The sequence below is a fragment of the Solanum tuberosum genome, unplaced genomic scaffold, assembly GCF_000226075.1.
Source record: "Solanum tuberosum cultivar DM 1-3 516 R44 unplaced genomic scaffold, SolTub_3.0 scf00202, whole genome shotgun sequence".
Classification (NCBI taxonomy): Eukaryota; Viridiplantae; Streptophyta; class Magnoliopsida; order Solanales; family Solanaceae; genus Solanum; species Solanum tuberosum.
The window spans coordinates 1303-14159 of NW_006239128.1; the positions used below are offsets into that span (position 1 = coordinate 1303).

The window sequence follows — 12857 nt, forward strand, 5'->3', positions numbered from 1 at the left end:
ACTGTGGTAACTTGGGTCACTTAAAAGGGAATGCCCTTTCAAACCAGCAGGTAATCAGATTCAACAACAGACTACAGTTGTAGTTTCAACAGGTGGAGGTGGCAATGGCAAGGGACACCCATAAGGTGGGCGAGGTAATAACTACACTAAATCAATAATGATATTTAGTAGCAATTAATTAATGACTATAGCTTTATTATCACTAAATATGTATTTTAGCGGCAATTAACACTCTTTGTATATGTTTTTAAAGCCTTTAGCTAAATTGGATCTAATTGCACTTAACTAATGCTTGTAAAGACTTTAGCACTCTTTATTAATGTGTATAATTATTATTGCTAAAAGTTGTTTTTATTGTAGTGTCAGGGAGGTCGTGGAAACAAATGTAACGATAACGCGGGAAGGGGAGTGTTGTTGGTGTCACTCGTACTGAGGATAAAACTCAATTTACTCGTACAATTACTTTAATTTGACTTGATTTTGCTCGAGACGCGTCAGTCATTTATTATAGATTACATAGTAATTAATACTATTAACTAAAATTATACCAGTTACATCCTATAAATTCCACCATTTTCCTCAACATCTTAAAAATTCATTAGACATTTATCTATTATACAATTATTATACTATGAAGACGGTTTTCTTCTACAATTTCATTCCATCAAAAGCAGAAGAAGAATCATGCAGAGAAAGTAAAACCCCATGGATAGTGACTCGTCACTTAGTAGAAATACGAGATCTATATCCGGCCCCAATCATAGACCTACAAAATCCATGGATGATAAAAAAGATGATTACACATTACGAGACGGTCGTCGGAAAACTTGTGTTGCCATTTGCCGAGGCTTTTGAGCATGTTTTTCGATACTGGACATTGGACACAGTTAGATCTATAACGTCAGGGCATAGGAAGAATATTGATTTATGGGATGTTACTGAAGAGAACAATCCTAAAAATTATCAGAATGAAGGGACTTTTATTGAGATGTTGCCTAATGAGGACTATGCACTTGTTTGTGCGGATCTATTTAGGAATTGTAGATTGCGCGTCAATGATGAGGTTGGACTGTATTGGGATCCTAGGTTTTTGTTCTTTAAATTCAAGTTAATTCACAGGTTTCATGCTTGATGAAATCTTTTGATGATTTTTGAAAGAAAATTGAAAGGTTGTTATACTATTAAAATCGCAATATAAGTTTACTAGTTTTTTTTCCCTGATTATTGTTGTGGAATATTAGGTTACTCCTCCATTTAAAATAACATTTTTGGTCCTTGAATAATTGCTTAATTTCTTTTATAGTCCTTGCAATATTTAACATAACACATTAAACCTTCAATTAAATAAACTAAGTGAATTTGATCCAATTGTAATATTAGCATTACAATTATATTGTCTCAATACATTCAATTTTTAAATAATTCTCCCAAGTGGCGATTCTTGATTTGGAAAAGCATCCTAAAGGGCCCAAAACAATGCTAGTTGGGCCTCTAATGGAAGCCCGGTTACCGGCGAACACATTAGCTTTTGACATGAACCATGGATCACTCCATCTATATTTATAGGGTTATTAAAGTTCAATAACTATAAGTATGTTATTTACAAAAAATGACTATAATTTATGTCTTTTTCTAGCTGTATTATTATATATGTTTTCTATTTTTCTATTTATACTCTGATACAACTTTAATTACAATGAACTATATAAGGAAAATGTATTAATTGTACAAATTCAAATTGGTATCTCTATTTATAAAACTTAAAGTATTAATATATCAAGGATACAAGTATTTATAAAAACTTAATGTATTAAGGGAAAAGGGCCTGGTATACCCCTCAACTTTGTCATATGGAGCTGATATGCCCCTCGTTATGAAAGTAGCTCATATATACCCTTACCGTTATACAAACGGCTCACATATACTCCTACCGTTACAAATGAGCCCACATATATCCTTCATTTAACGGAAGTGAAAAAATTAGTTTTAAATTTATATTTTTGACTTTTATTTTTTTTTAAAATTATTTGGGGGTATATATGATTCTTCTAGCAAGGTTCAAAGTATTTTTTAATCTTTTTCATACATAAATTATTTTTTGACTTCTTTGATTATCATTATTTGAATTTCTTATTCTTATTTTATTTTTTTCTTTCATTCCTTAGTGTAAAGAAAAAAAAATTAAAACTATTTTTTTGGTTATATTATAATTTAAAACTATTTTTTTGTCGATATTGTAATTTATCTTTGTATTTGAAGAAAAAAATTGGTCATCTATAATAAGTTCTACAAGAATATTAGTGATACACAAATAAATTTGACCATAAAAATAATAAATCCAAATTAGTCATTTAAACAATAAAAAGTAAAAAAAAAATGTTTGAAAAGAATCAAAATATACCCATATGGGATTATATTTTTATTTTTTTTTAAATGATAAAAAAAACTAAACTAAAATTATTATTTTTTCATTTCCCTTAGAGGAAAAGGGTAAATGTGAGTCATTTATATATAAGTAGGGGTATATATGAGTCACTTTCATAACGGGGGTTATATCAGCTCTGAATGACAAAGTTGAGGGGGATATCAGACCCTTTTCCCATGTATTAATATATTAAACAAGGTAAAGTTTAACAATTTAACATTTGAACATGACAATTTGGAGAATAAATAGACAGTAGTTAAACAAAAATGAATACTCCAATATAGTATACTATGAATACATTGTTGTTAAACAAAAATGGATACTTGGACAACCCAGAAAGAAGAAAAATGGAAAATAATAGAATGAGTAGGTAGCAAAGTGTGTAAGTATTCGACTGTATAAAAAGTTGAAAACACCAACAAACGTCAATCTCTTTTTGGTCAAGTTTTTCCTGTAATACTTGAGGCTTGGTGTTAACTCAGATATTTGTTTATAAAAAATCAACCTTTTAAATTGGATAGATTACTTATGTATCCAAATATACTTGTATTCATAAATCACCATTTCAACTTGGGTTAATATTACAATACAAGTATCTATGTATATAAGTATTCTACTATATACTAATCTGACAATCATACAAACCTCAATCTCTTTTTGTTCATGTTCTTCATATATTACTTTTTTTTATAAATATAACCATTGTAATGGAGAAACAAATAATTCTTCAATCGAAACCCTATAAAAATAGATGAAAATATAGATGTATACAAATATAATCCTCATAAAAACGAGGAAAAAATCAATCAAAAGATATCTGATGAATTCAAATTACAAAAATTACTGCTAGAATCATCAAAAGGATCTTAAATTGGAAGAAATTTGGGGGAGAAATACAAAAAAAATGTGATATAGGAATATTGATGAAATAGAAAGTGTTAATGAGGATAAACATGGGGAACCAATCACATAAACACATGCCTAGACATAATCAATTAAGTGTGTAATAATGACTTTCCTATTAATATTAATAACTTTTCTGATTATTTGTATATAATTAACTTTGCTATTTGTTGTGTAGTTATATCCATATAACATAAAAAAAGATAAACTATAGCTATTTATTTTAAATGTATATTAATGCTTGTGTAGTTTTTTTCCTAAAAATCTAAAATGATTAGAAGTTCATACTCAAACCCAAAATAATTCTAAAATACTCATTCTCTCATAAATAATTACAGCCCATACCCCCCACATTAAGGCTGATAATTTCCGCTTAACTGATACAAAATCAGTATCATATATTGTATTGGTATCATTAAGGCTGATAATTTTTGCTTAACTAATACTAAATTAGTATCATATACTGTATTGGTATCATTAAATTTTCTTGTTCAGAAATTACTCATTAGTTAATGATACCAAAAAAATATTGGTGAAATTTTGTGACGACTTTTGTAAGGAGATAGAAAATTTATTACAATTATGTTTAAAAGGGTCTTGTTTGATGAAATCTAGTTATGTTTTTTTTGTAAATAGATCGAAAAGTTGTTATAATTATATATTTGAAAGAAGAGAGTTATTTAGCAATAATATTAAATTTACTGTTTTCTTTTTCTATTTCTTAGAATATCATGTTACTCCATCATTTTATTTTTTGTGTTTTAATATAATTTAACATGACATAAAAGTTAATAAAATAACAATAACTTTTGAATTGCATAGAAAGTGATTTGTTTGTGAAACAATGTAAAAATGAAAGTTTGCAAGTGTCATATTTGATGAAACATGGTGATGGATTTGCATTAGTTTTGAAATTGTAAGGAGATGGAAAGATTGTTCAAAAGTAGGGGTAACAATTGAGCGGGCTGGTTCAAATTTAGACAGTTCATAATATGTCAAGATAACAATACAATCTAAATTTACTTCTAGTCAAAATGAATTAGGTAACGGGATATAGAAGAGGTCAAGATCCAACTCAACCCAAAATTCCTCTGTTAATTACAGTCAAAACAATACAATTGCTTTAATCTCAGCAACAAAGAAATGCTAGAAAAAATATGCAGGGAACTTCATATTGAATGCAGTCGTCAACAGACAGGAAAATCTACGGGAGGAGACTCCAATGATTCCAATTCACTAACTCCATTTTCCACGAGGAACGCCATCGCCAAACCCCATGTAATGTGAACATCCAAATGACAGTGCATTATCCACACTCCTGTATTAAGTTAATATTGTTAATTTTCTAACACTGAAATGTGATATTGTGTAAAAAAGAATTGGGAATATTAGGAGAAATAAGTATTTGTTCTCTTACCTGGATTGTCCGCGACAAATCTGATGACTGTCCATCCGTTAACGGGTAAACTGGCTGTATTTCTGAGAGGTGGATTAACAAGGTTGAATTTAGATGTATCTGTTTTCGGATTAAAGTTACCAAATCCTTCTGCAATGATGTAGAAATCATATCCGTGAAGATGAATTGGGTGATTCTCAGCTGTGAAGATACCCGTCCCCTGTAACACAACTTGTACTGTCGCCCCATATTTCAGCTTGTACAGCTTAGTTCCTCGAATAGGTTGCCATAAAGAACGGCTTACGTTGCCGGTATAATTAAATTTTACAGGTGGTACAGCTGGGAAATCAGTTGAGAAAACACCAGGTATGCCTTGGTGATGTGCTTGTAGCAGGGAAAAATTGGATGGTAGCACAAAAGATACATTGTTCATACTGGCAGCGAATCGAGTTCCATTTGGACCTTGACAGTTTCTAGAGCGTGCACCTCTTGGGCAGTTCTCGAGTCCCAGCCCGACTGTGATGAATAGATTTTCATCGATTTCAGTGGGTACCTCGACCTTTCTTGGGCTTCTGAATTTTCTTGTGAAGGCTGTCGCAGTGGCTGTGTCATTATATGCTGGTAAAGACGGGGAAACCGGTTTAGTCTTGGCACAATTGGAAGAACAAGAAGCTGTTTTGTACTCGAGGATGGCTGTGGTTGTGGTATTATCAAAGGGGGCGCCTTGAGCGCTTGCATAGGCACGTGCTGCCATGTAGTATCTGCTTGGTGTCTGATCAGCTTTGATCAGGACATCGGTTGTCTGTCCTGGTCCGAGCATAAGGACTGATGTTGTGAAAGGTTTAACATAATTGGCATCTGCTCCAACAACAGTAAGCTTATGGTTGGCCACAGTAAAGAAAAGCTGCTGATTCAATCCAGCATTGATAACTCGAAGGAGGTTGGTTTCGCCAGAGTCCATATGGACTATGGTTGTATCTGCATAAATACGATTTTTATGAAAACATGTCCTAAACAGGTAAGATATCAAATCATAATTTAGTGAACGCTAGCATCGTGGTACAAATATTAGAACATAATTTAGTGAACGCTAGCATCATGGTACAAATATTAGAACTAACCTTGTTTGGAACACTTGTAGAGGTCACCTGGCTGACCATTGATGGTGTAAGCATCAGATACATTAGGAGCTGCTCCTGTTCTTGTTGCTCGTCTTACAACGTCAATAGGATTTGTATCCCACCACTCACCTGATCAGCATTTCCATAACTATCATTTCGACAAAAGGGGAAACAGAATATAGGCTAATGTATAAGAGAATGTGAAGTAGTACCAAGCAGAACTGGTGTTTCTCTTTTGGGCTTAGGAAATGGATAGTTTTCGCCTTGTTTTGGATGGATAATCAAAGCTCCATAAACGGTAGCCCTAAGCCACGAGCTGTGGGCGTGCCACCAAAGAGTTCCTTCTTGTCCTTGAATTGTAAACCGGTAAGTGTAACTCTTTCCTGGTCTAATCGGGCATTGAGTGATAAATTCTGGTCCATCTGACCATGCTGTTCTCATTTGCCTAACCCCGTGCCTTTTGAAATACAACAAAGTAGAATAAATGTCAATACATATAATCGCGTCTAACATATATCAGTCTGCAAGCATGAACTTACCAGTGAATTGTGACATTATATCGAGCTCTATTGACAACGTTAACCACCAGAGTATCCCCGTTGTTTACTTCCAATGTTGGACCAGGGAATTGTCCATTCACCGTTATGCTGTTGTGAGTTTTGCATAGCCTCTTCACTGGTGTTGCTTGAATCTGTTCCAAATGAAAAACAGAGTTCAGTATCATAATGTTTTTAAAAATTTACGACATGTTTGCAAATAACGAAAGGAAATCTTACAACAAAATCATGGTAATGAGTTTTCGCGGATGCTGCATTTGCAAAGAGAAGCAAAATGCATACAAAACAGATAGAACTCAAAGGGTTCACAATGCTTTTCATAGCCTCCATTTCTTTTCCTTTTTTACTAAAACTCGATTCGAGTATTAGTAGAAATGCAAGTTGTTTGTGAAAGATATTAGAGTTGAGTTTGCTTTTATAGATAAAAGTTGTGTACAAAAAACTTAGTTGAACTCTTGTAGAATTGATTTGTTCACCAACTTAACCTATCTAATTGCATAAATTTTCATGAATATTAATCCTTGAGTATATTATAAGTCATTTTCTCTAAGTTTGTTATATTTTCAATCATCAAGTAAACATCACTTTTATGGTATTTGCTTCACATTAACAATGTGTTGTTATTCAACAAACTTTAAGTTTGTTGTTATGATTATATACAACAACTATATTTGTCTTGTCATTTCCGCATTTTCCATAGTATTGAATTTATTATAACCGACGGATGGTATAATAAAATTATCATTTTATTAATTACTTCTTAGGAGTGTGTACTGAGTCAAATATGGATAAGTAAAAATAGACGGAGGAAGTATATTTCAAGTCCAAAGAACCAATGGCTGTAAACAGCAATTTGCATTGTTTACTACTTAAAACTCTGAAAAGTAATGACCAAAAGTTGGTTAAAACGTAAAAACAAAAAAAAAATTGTTGTGTCATAGAAGTCATTGGTTGGTATGGCACAACAAAAACTTCACCAGAATTAGAAAAATAAAAGAAATAAAATTTGAATGTTAGGTTTATTAAATCAACAATGCACATTTAATTTGTTTTTATTTTTTTATTTTGTGCATAATACATAATTATGTTCTTTAACTTGCTTTAACCAGTACTATTTATGCCCCAACATTGGATGTACACCAGTAGAAACTTAAACTTGTATAAAAATTGAACAAGTAGGCACACATGTCGTGAGTGGTATATTGCACATAGAACATCATGTAGGATGTGAATTGTCACTAGGGGTGTACAAAACCGAACCGAAAATCAAACCAAACCGCATACCGAGTCAAATCGGAAAAAAAACCTGACTAGTGGTTGGTTTGACTTGGTTTGGTATTGGAAAAAAAACCCGATTATTTGGGTTGGTTTGGTTTTAACTAAAATAAATCAACCCGAGACCAAACCAACCCGACATTATATATATAATTTTAAAATTTTATTTTATACATAAAAATATTTACTTTGATATAATTTTTAAATATTTCTTAAACTTTTTCATAATTTTTATCTTTCAATATATTATTTCAAGTTTGAAACTTAGTATTCTGAATGACTCAATAAAGATTATAGTCCACAAATGTTGGTAATTATAAAGGTTAAATCAAAATCAAATTAATACTAATGCAAAAAGAAAATCAATTCAACACTAAGAATGACAATAATATTGAATATTTGTTCTTTAATTTTACATTGGTTTAGACAATTAAAATACATAATCTAATTTTAATTTCCTTTAATATTTAGTCATGTAACTAATACTTATTAAACTTAATTTTAGCATGATTTAGTACTTTTAAATTATGATCATTTTCATTATGACTTAATAATTTGTATTATTTGTTTTACGTGATTTCATTATTATTATTTTTTGTTGGATATTTTAGTATCATTACTCATATAATATTGTGTTATTTTCTTAAGAAACACTTTAGATAGTTGTATTTTGTTACTTAGGACTAAAGAAATATTTGAAGTACAAGTAAATTATATGTTTGTATGAATACTTTAATGGAAAAACATTGTCACATAGAACGTCATGTATGACACATGTGTCTACTTGATCAATTTTATACAAGTTTAAGTATCAACCTTCACAAAGTTGAAGTAAGACTATGTTCACACTAATAATACTCTTCTGAAATTTCACTCGTAAAACTATATTGAATATGTTATTACTATCATTGTTGTCGTTAAAAAAAGGATAGAAATACTTTTGACTAACATGCTTAAGTTAAAGATGGTAAAAAGTCTTATTCAGTTTGTTAAACATTTGATTGGTTCTTAAATCTTAATTTTAATTCTAAATATAAGATTTAGTTAGAGAAACCTAAAACGACAAGTTTTTTATTTGCTAATATATGATGTCCCAAAGTAGGTGGTCTGTCAAAAAAAATTATATATGTTCTGTCAACCTTTGACTTCTACATTTTTCTTTTTATTCTTTTTTATGAAACAAAGTCTAAGACGTAGTTACATACGTTATCTCAAAATTCTGTGCTTATATTTTATGCGGCCACGTGTTATTTTTTTATTACTTCTTGTTTTTTAGAAGTATTTTTTTTTCACATTCTCATTAATAAGAAGGTTTGTGTTGCTTTTTTGTGTAATTATCGAGTTATTTTTTAGATGATCATTAACATTTTGGTACTTGCTTAAAATTTGATTTTTATTTTTATAACAATAATACGACTTAATTATCATTATTTTCCTCAAGAAATTTTAGTATTTGTCAGAAAAACAGTACAGTTAAATTATATAAAGTCAAGAACATGCATTTTAATTTAACACGCTACATTCTATTATTAGCAATTGAATATATGACATTAGTAAGGAAAAGTAACTAATAATATAAGTGAGAGTGAGAGTGAGAAACTGAGAATAGTATGAAGCTTATTAGGGCTTCGATGATAATATGAATATTGAGTTCGGAGTCGTTTGCCTTAGATCCTCCTTTTCTCAATTCATATTAAAGAGATCATCCATTCTTATATTGTATAATCCTAAAGTATACAATGTATATAATTGTATCTCTCTCCCAATCGTTGTTGCCCCATCGTCATTGCCCTCCTCTCTCTCCCCATCGTTGATGTTTCGATATCTCTCATCGTCTCCAACGAGATCTACGTGTTACAATTTGTTCTAGCAAACAGGAATTAATAACAAAGAAAGTCCTACAATCTGTTTAAGCTGAATGATTTCCTAGCCCTCTTTTGTTTTCCCATTTTTATCTTGTTTACTTCACTTTGCAATATAATGGGTAATAAGTCATGATCTTGCAACAATTCTAGCCAATCTTGAAATATCACGATGATAAAGATTTCATAGAAATTAAGGTTCATCAAGATTTTTCTTATGATAACACTATATCATCGTGTATATCTCACAAAATACATGTGTCATACATAGTGACATATAAGTGATTATTTGTGGTAGTTTATGAGATACAAGTGTATGTTGTATGTGTGACATTTTAGGGTGATGATTGTAAAGTGTACAGGTAAATGTAAGTTGATCTTGTATTCGCACGATTTCAGTTAATTCGGTGGAGATACTATATATGTGCGGATGTTGATATACTTATTAGACGTGTGGATACAATATATTCGCCACATTTTGAAACTAAAATCTCGCTATAATTAGGCAAATTATCGCAATTTTTCACAAATCTAGAGGCAAATAATGTTATATACGAAATTTTTCCTAATTTATTTCTAGTGGAGAAACAAGTATTATAAGGGGACCATCAACGGATGTGGTGCAGGTAGCGGATGTGACTACTCCTTCCTTAATTAAAGGTCTCGGGTTCAAACCCTGGTTATGAAAAAGTTCTTGGTAGGGAGCGTTTTCTCCCAAATGAAGCCTTACGTGGCGCAAATCCAAAATAGTCAAACTCCAATACAAATATCGAACACCAACTGAAAAACCAAAAAGAAAAAAGTATTATAAAGGGGGAGAAAGGGCGTTGCCTTTTAATGGAGGAAAGGGCTCAATCCTTTGTTGAGAGAAGTAGGGAACACCAAGCCCATCTCACCTTCATCAATCTAATAAGTACAAAGATTTATGGTACGAATTTTAATTTTAATTGAGTAGGTACTAGTGTATATCACTACATTTATGACTTTCTTGATCTGTCTTAATTTATGTGACATGCTATTTTTTTAAAATTTTGTTCCAAAAAAATAAAATATCTTTCTATAATTTTAAAATTCCTCTTTTACTGTATATAATATAATTTATAGCCATAGAATACATTACGGTTTGTTTTAAATCACAAATTTCAAAATTCTTCATTTTCTTCTTAAATTTTTGTGTCAAGTCAAAGTGTGTCTTATAGAGAGATGTAGAGAATATTACTTTATTGTTTATACTATATACGAATTTAGTGTACGTGTATATATTCTCATAAATTGTTCAAGTGCAAGCACAATAGTTTACCACCTACTTAGAGTCGGACAAGATTTTTGACTTATAAATCAAAAGTCATAAGTTAAAAAATTTTACTTACGATTTTTGATTTATTTTCATCTTTTTGACCTAAAAATATATGATAAAAAAAATATTTTATATTTTACCTATATATCATAACTATTTTAACTTACACAACACGGTAAATAAATCAATTCAAACAGACTCTCGATTACGTTTTAACTTGTTAGTCGATGTGGTCCATGAATGGGTAGCCAGAGTGGTCCTCGTATATTATATAGATTGATTGAAGACGACGGAAACTTGTTTGTCTATGGACCGCATCTCATGTCTCTATCAAAAAAAACATGTAACATAATGTATACAAATTATTACCGTTTTATGAATTTCATATCTATATTTTGAATGTTCATAAAAATTCGTTGAATTATTAAAAACTTATTGTCTTAGGTGGATTCATTTTTAAAAAATTATATTATTATCACTTTTCAGTAAGTTATTTTAAATATTTTATCATGTATTTAACTGAAGATTTTTTTAATGAAGGGAGTTATACTCCATGGGATAAGTGCAAGAACACTATGAAATTCATAAAATAGTTATAGTTTAGAGAAATTTTAACCTATTCGATCATTCTTGGGCTGAAAGATTTACTAGCTACTTTAATTTTTTTCAAAAATAAATAATTTTGTATCCAACTGTTGGAATGTATGCATCCACTATTGATTCACAAGACCAGGTCCTTTGGTACAAGTTAAAATGTAGAAAGTAAATAACTGGAAGTAAAATCAACACACAAGATTTTACGTGAAAACCTCCTTGCTCAAGGGAGTAAAACCACGATCTATCACGCAGGATTTTCAACTGCTTTCACTAATCTCCAATCAAAAGTGAATACATATTTCAACTACACCAATGAAACTAAACTCTTAATCTCATACTAAGTAATATGCCTATTACTTACTTAGCCAAAGCAATGCATCTATTGCCCACTATATTAACTATCATTAATTAATATAGACTTCAATAGTAAGACGACACAAAGTTAACTCTAACAATGTTCTTACACCCACTCGCACAAAGGTTTGAAACGTTTCTTATAAGAGTGAAACGAATCCTACAAGTCTAGCACATTACAAGCATTCAAAACAAGAACACACACGAATAACACTTCTACAATTGATCAGGTCCCTTGCTGTATTTTGAAGCTTGGTTTTTCTCTTTTTGAAAGAATGAATCATTTAGTTGTTTGTCTCTTGATTATATCAATCAAGAAAAATTGTTGACCACTGGACAAACAACCTCGTCCATTTCTATTAGTGAAGTACACTGACTGCTCAACCAATACACTGACAAGACAGCTTTTCAGTTGTACACCATATTGTATCTGGACGAGAACACTCTGCTGAGGATCGAGTCCCTGTAATTATGAGAATCATCAAAACACCTAGAATACATCACCATTTTTATAAAGATGAGTGCAGATCTATAAATAAAAGATGTTGTACTAGTATCTACATGCAAATCCTAAATTATCAAAAGGTCATTCGAGCACGTTAAAAATTCATCCCAGAATCTATCCCCTAACTAGAACTAGAACACTTATAGGAGTTATTGTGTCAATTTCTTTCATTTCTCTTCGTTAGACCGCTTTAGCACTCAATATTAGCTATAACCTTAACTTAGTTATTGTACCTCAGCAGCCACATTCATTGGTTGAAACAAAAGCAAAATACAGTTAGAGATTTCTTATGTGATAATTCAAGATATTTTTATGCAAAAATAAAAAAAGTTTAATTAAAATAACATGAAATTAAAGTAATTTTTGTAAGTATAATATTACATTACCAATTGACCTCTTTTTCACCTCTCCCTTGCTAAATAACCCTTGTTTAGTAGTACCACGTACAACTTTTTCAGACTTCTGAGGCATGCTCACTAATAAGATATCATAATATTTGGGACTTTAAATCCCAACATGCATGCTCTAAAGCTTCTTGTCCCTTGGGGTGTGTGTGTGGGGGGGG

At 30.9% G+C, this 12857-nt stretch overlaps 1 protein-coding gene across 1 annotated transcript; it reads right to left on the minus strand.

Moving 5' to 3' along the window:
* Positions 1-4284: 4284 nt before the first annotated feature.
* On the minus strand, positions 4285-6778 carry LOC102605547 (laccase-12-like). The gene is made up of 6 exons (XM_006355573.2): positions 6622-6778; positions 6385-6536; positions 6058-6302; positions 5846-5974; positions 4746-5702; positions 4285-4646 (listed from the first exon to the last, which is right to left on the minus strand). The coding sequence occupies exons 1-6, from the start codon at positions 6730-6732 to the stop codon at positions 4516-4518; spliced, it is 1725 nt and encodes a 574-aa protein (XP_006355635.1). The 5' UTR covers positions 6733-6778; the 3' UTR covers positions 4285-4515.
* Positions 6779-12857: the final 6079 nt, after the last annotated feature.

Coding starts and splice junctions, on each gene's coding strand:
- LOC102605547 (XM_006355573.2), bottom strand. CDS start 6,732: ATGGAGGCTATGAAAAGCATTGTGAACCCTTTGAGTTCTATCTGTTTT. Junction 6,537..6,621: donor CTCATTACCATGATTTTGTT/GTAAGATTTCCT, acceptor CATTTGGAACAG/ATTCAAGCAACACCAGTGAA. Junction 5,703..5,845: donor CTACAAGTGTTCCAAACAAG/GTTAGTTCTAAT, acceptor GTATTTATGCAG/ATACAACCATAGTCCATATG.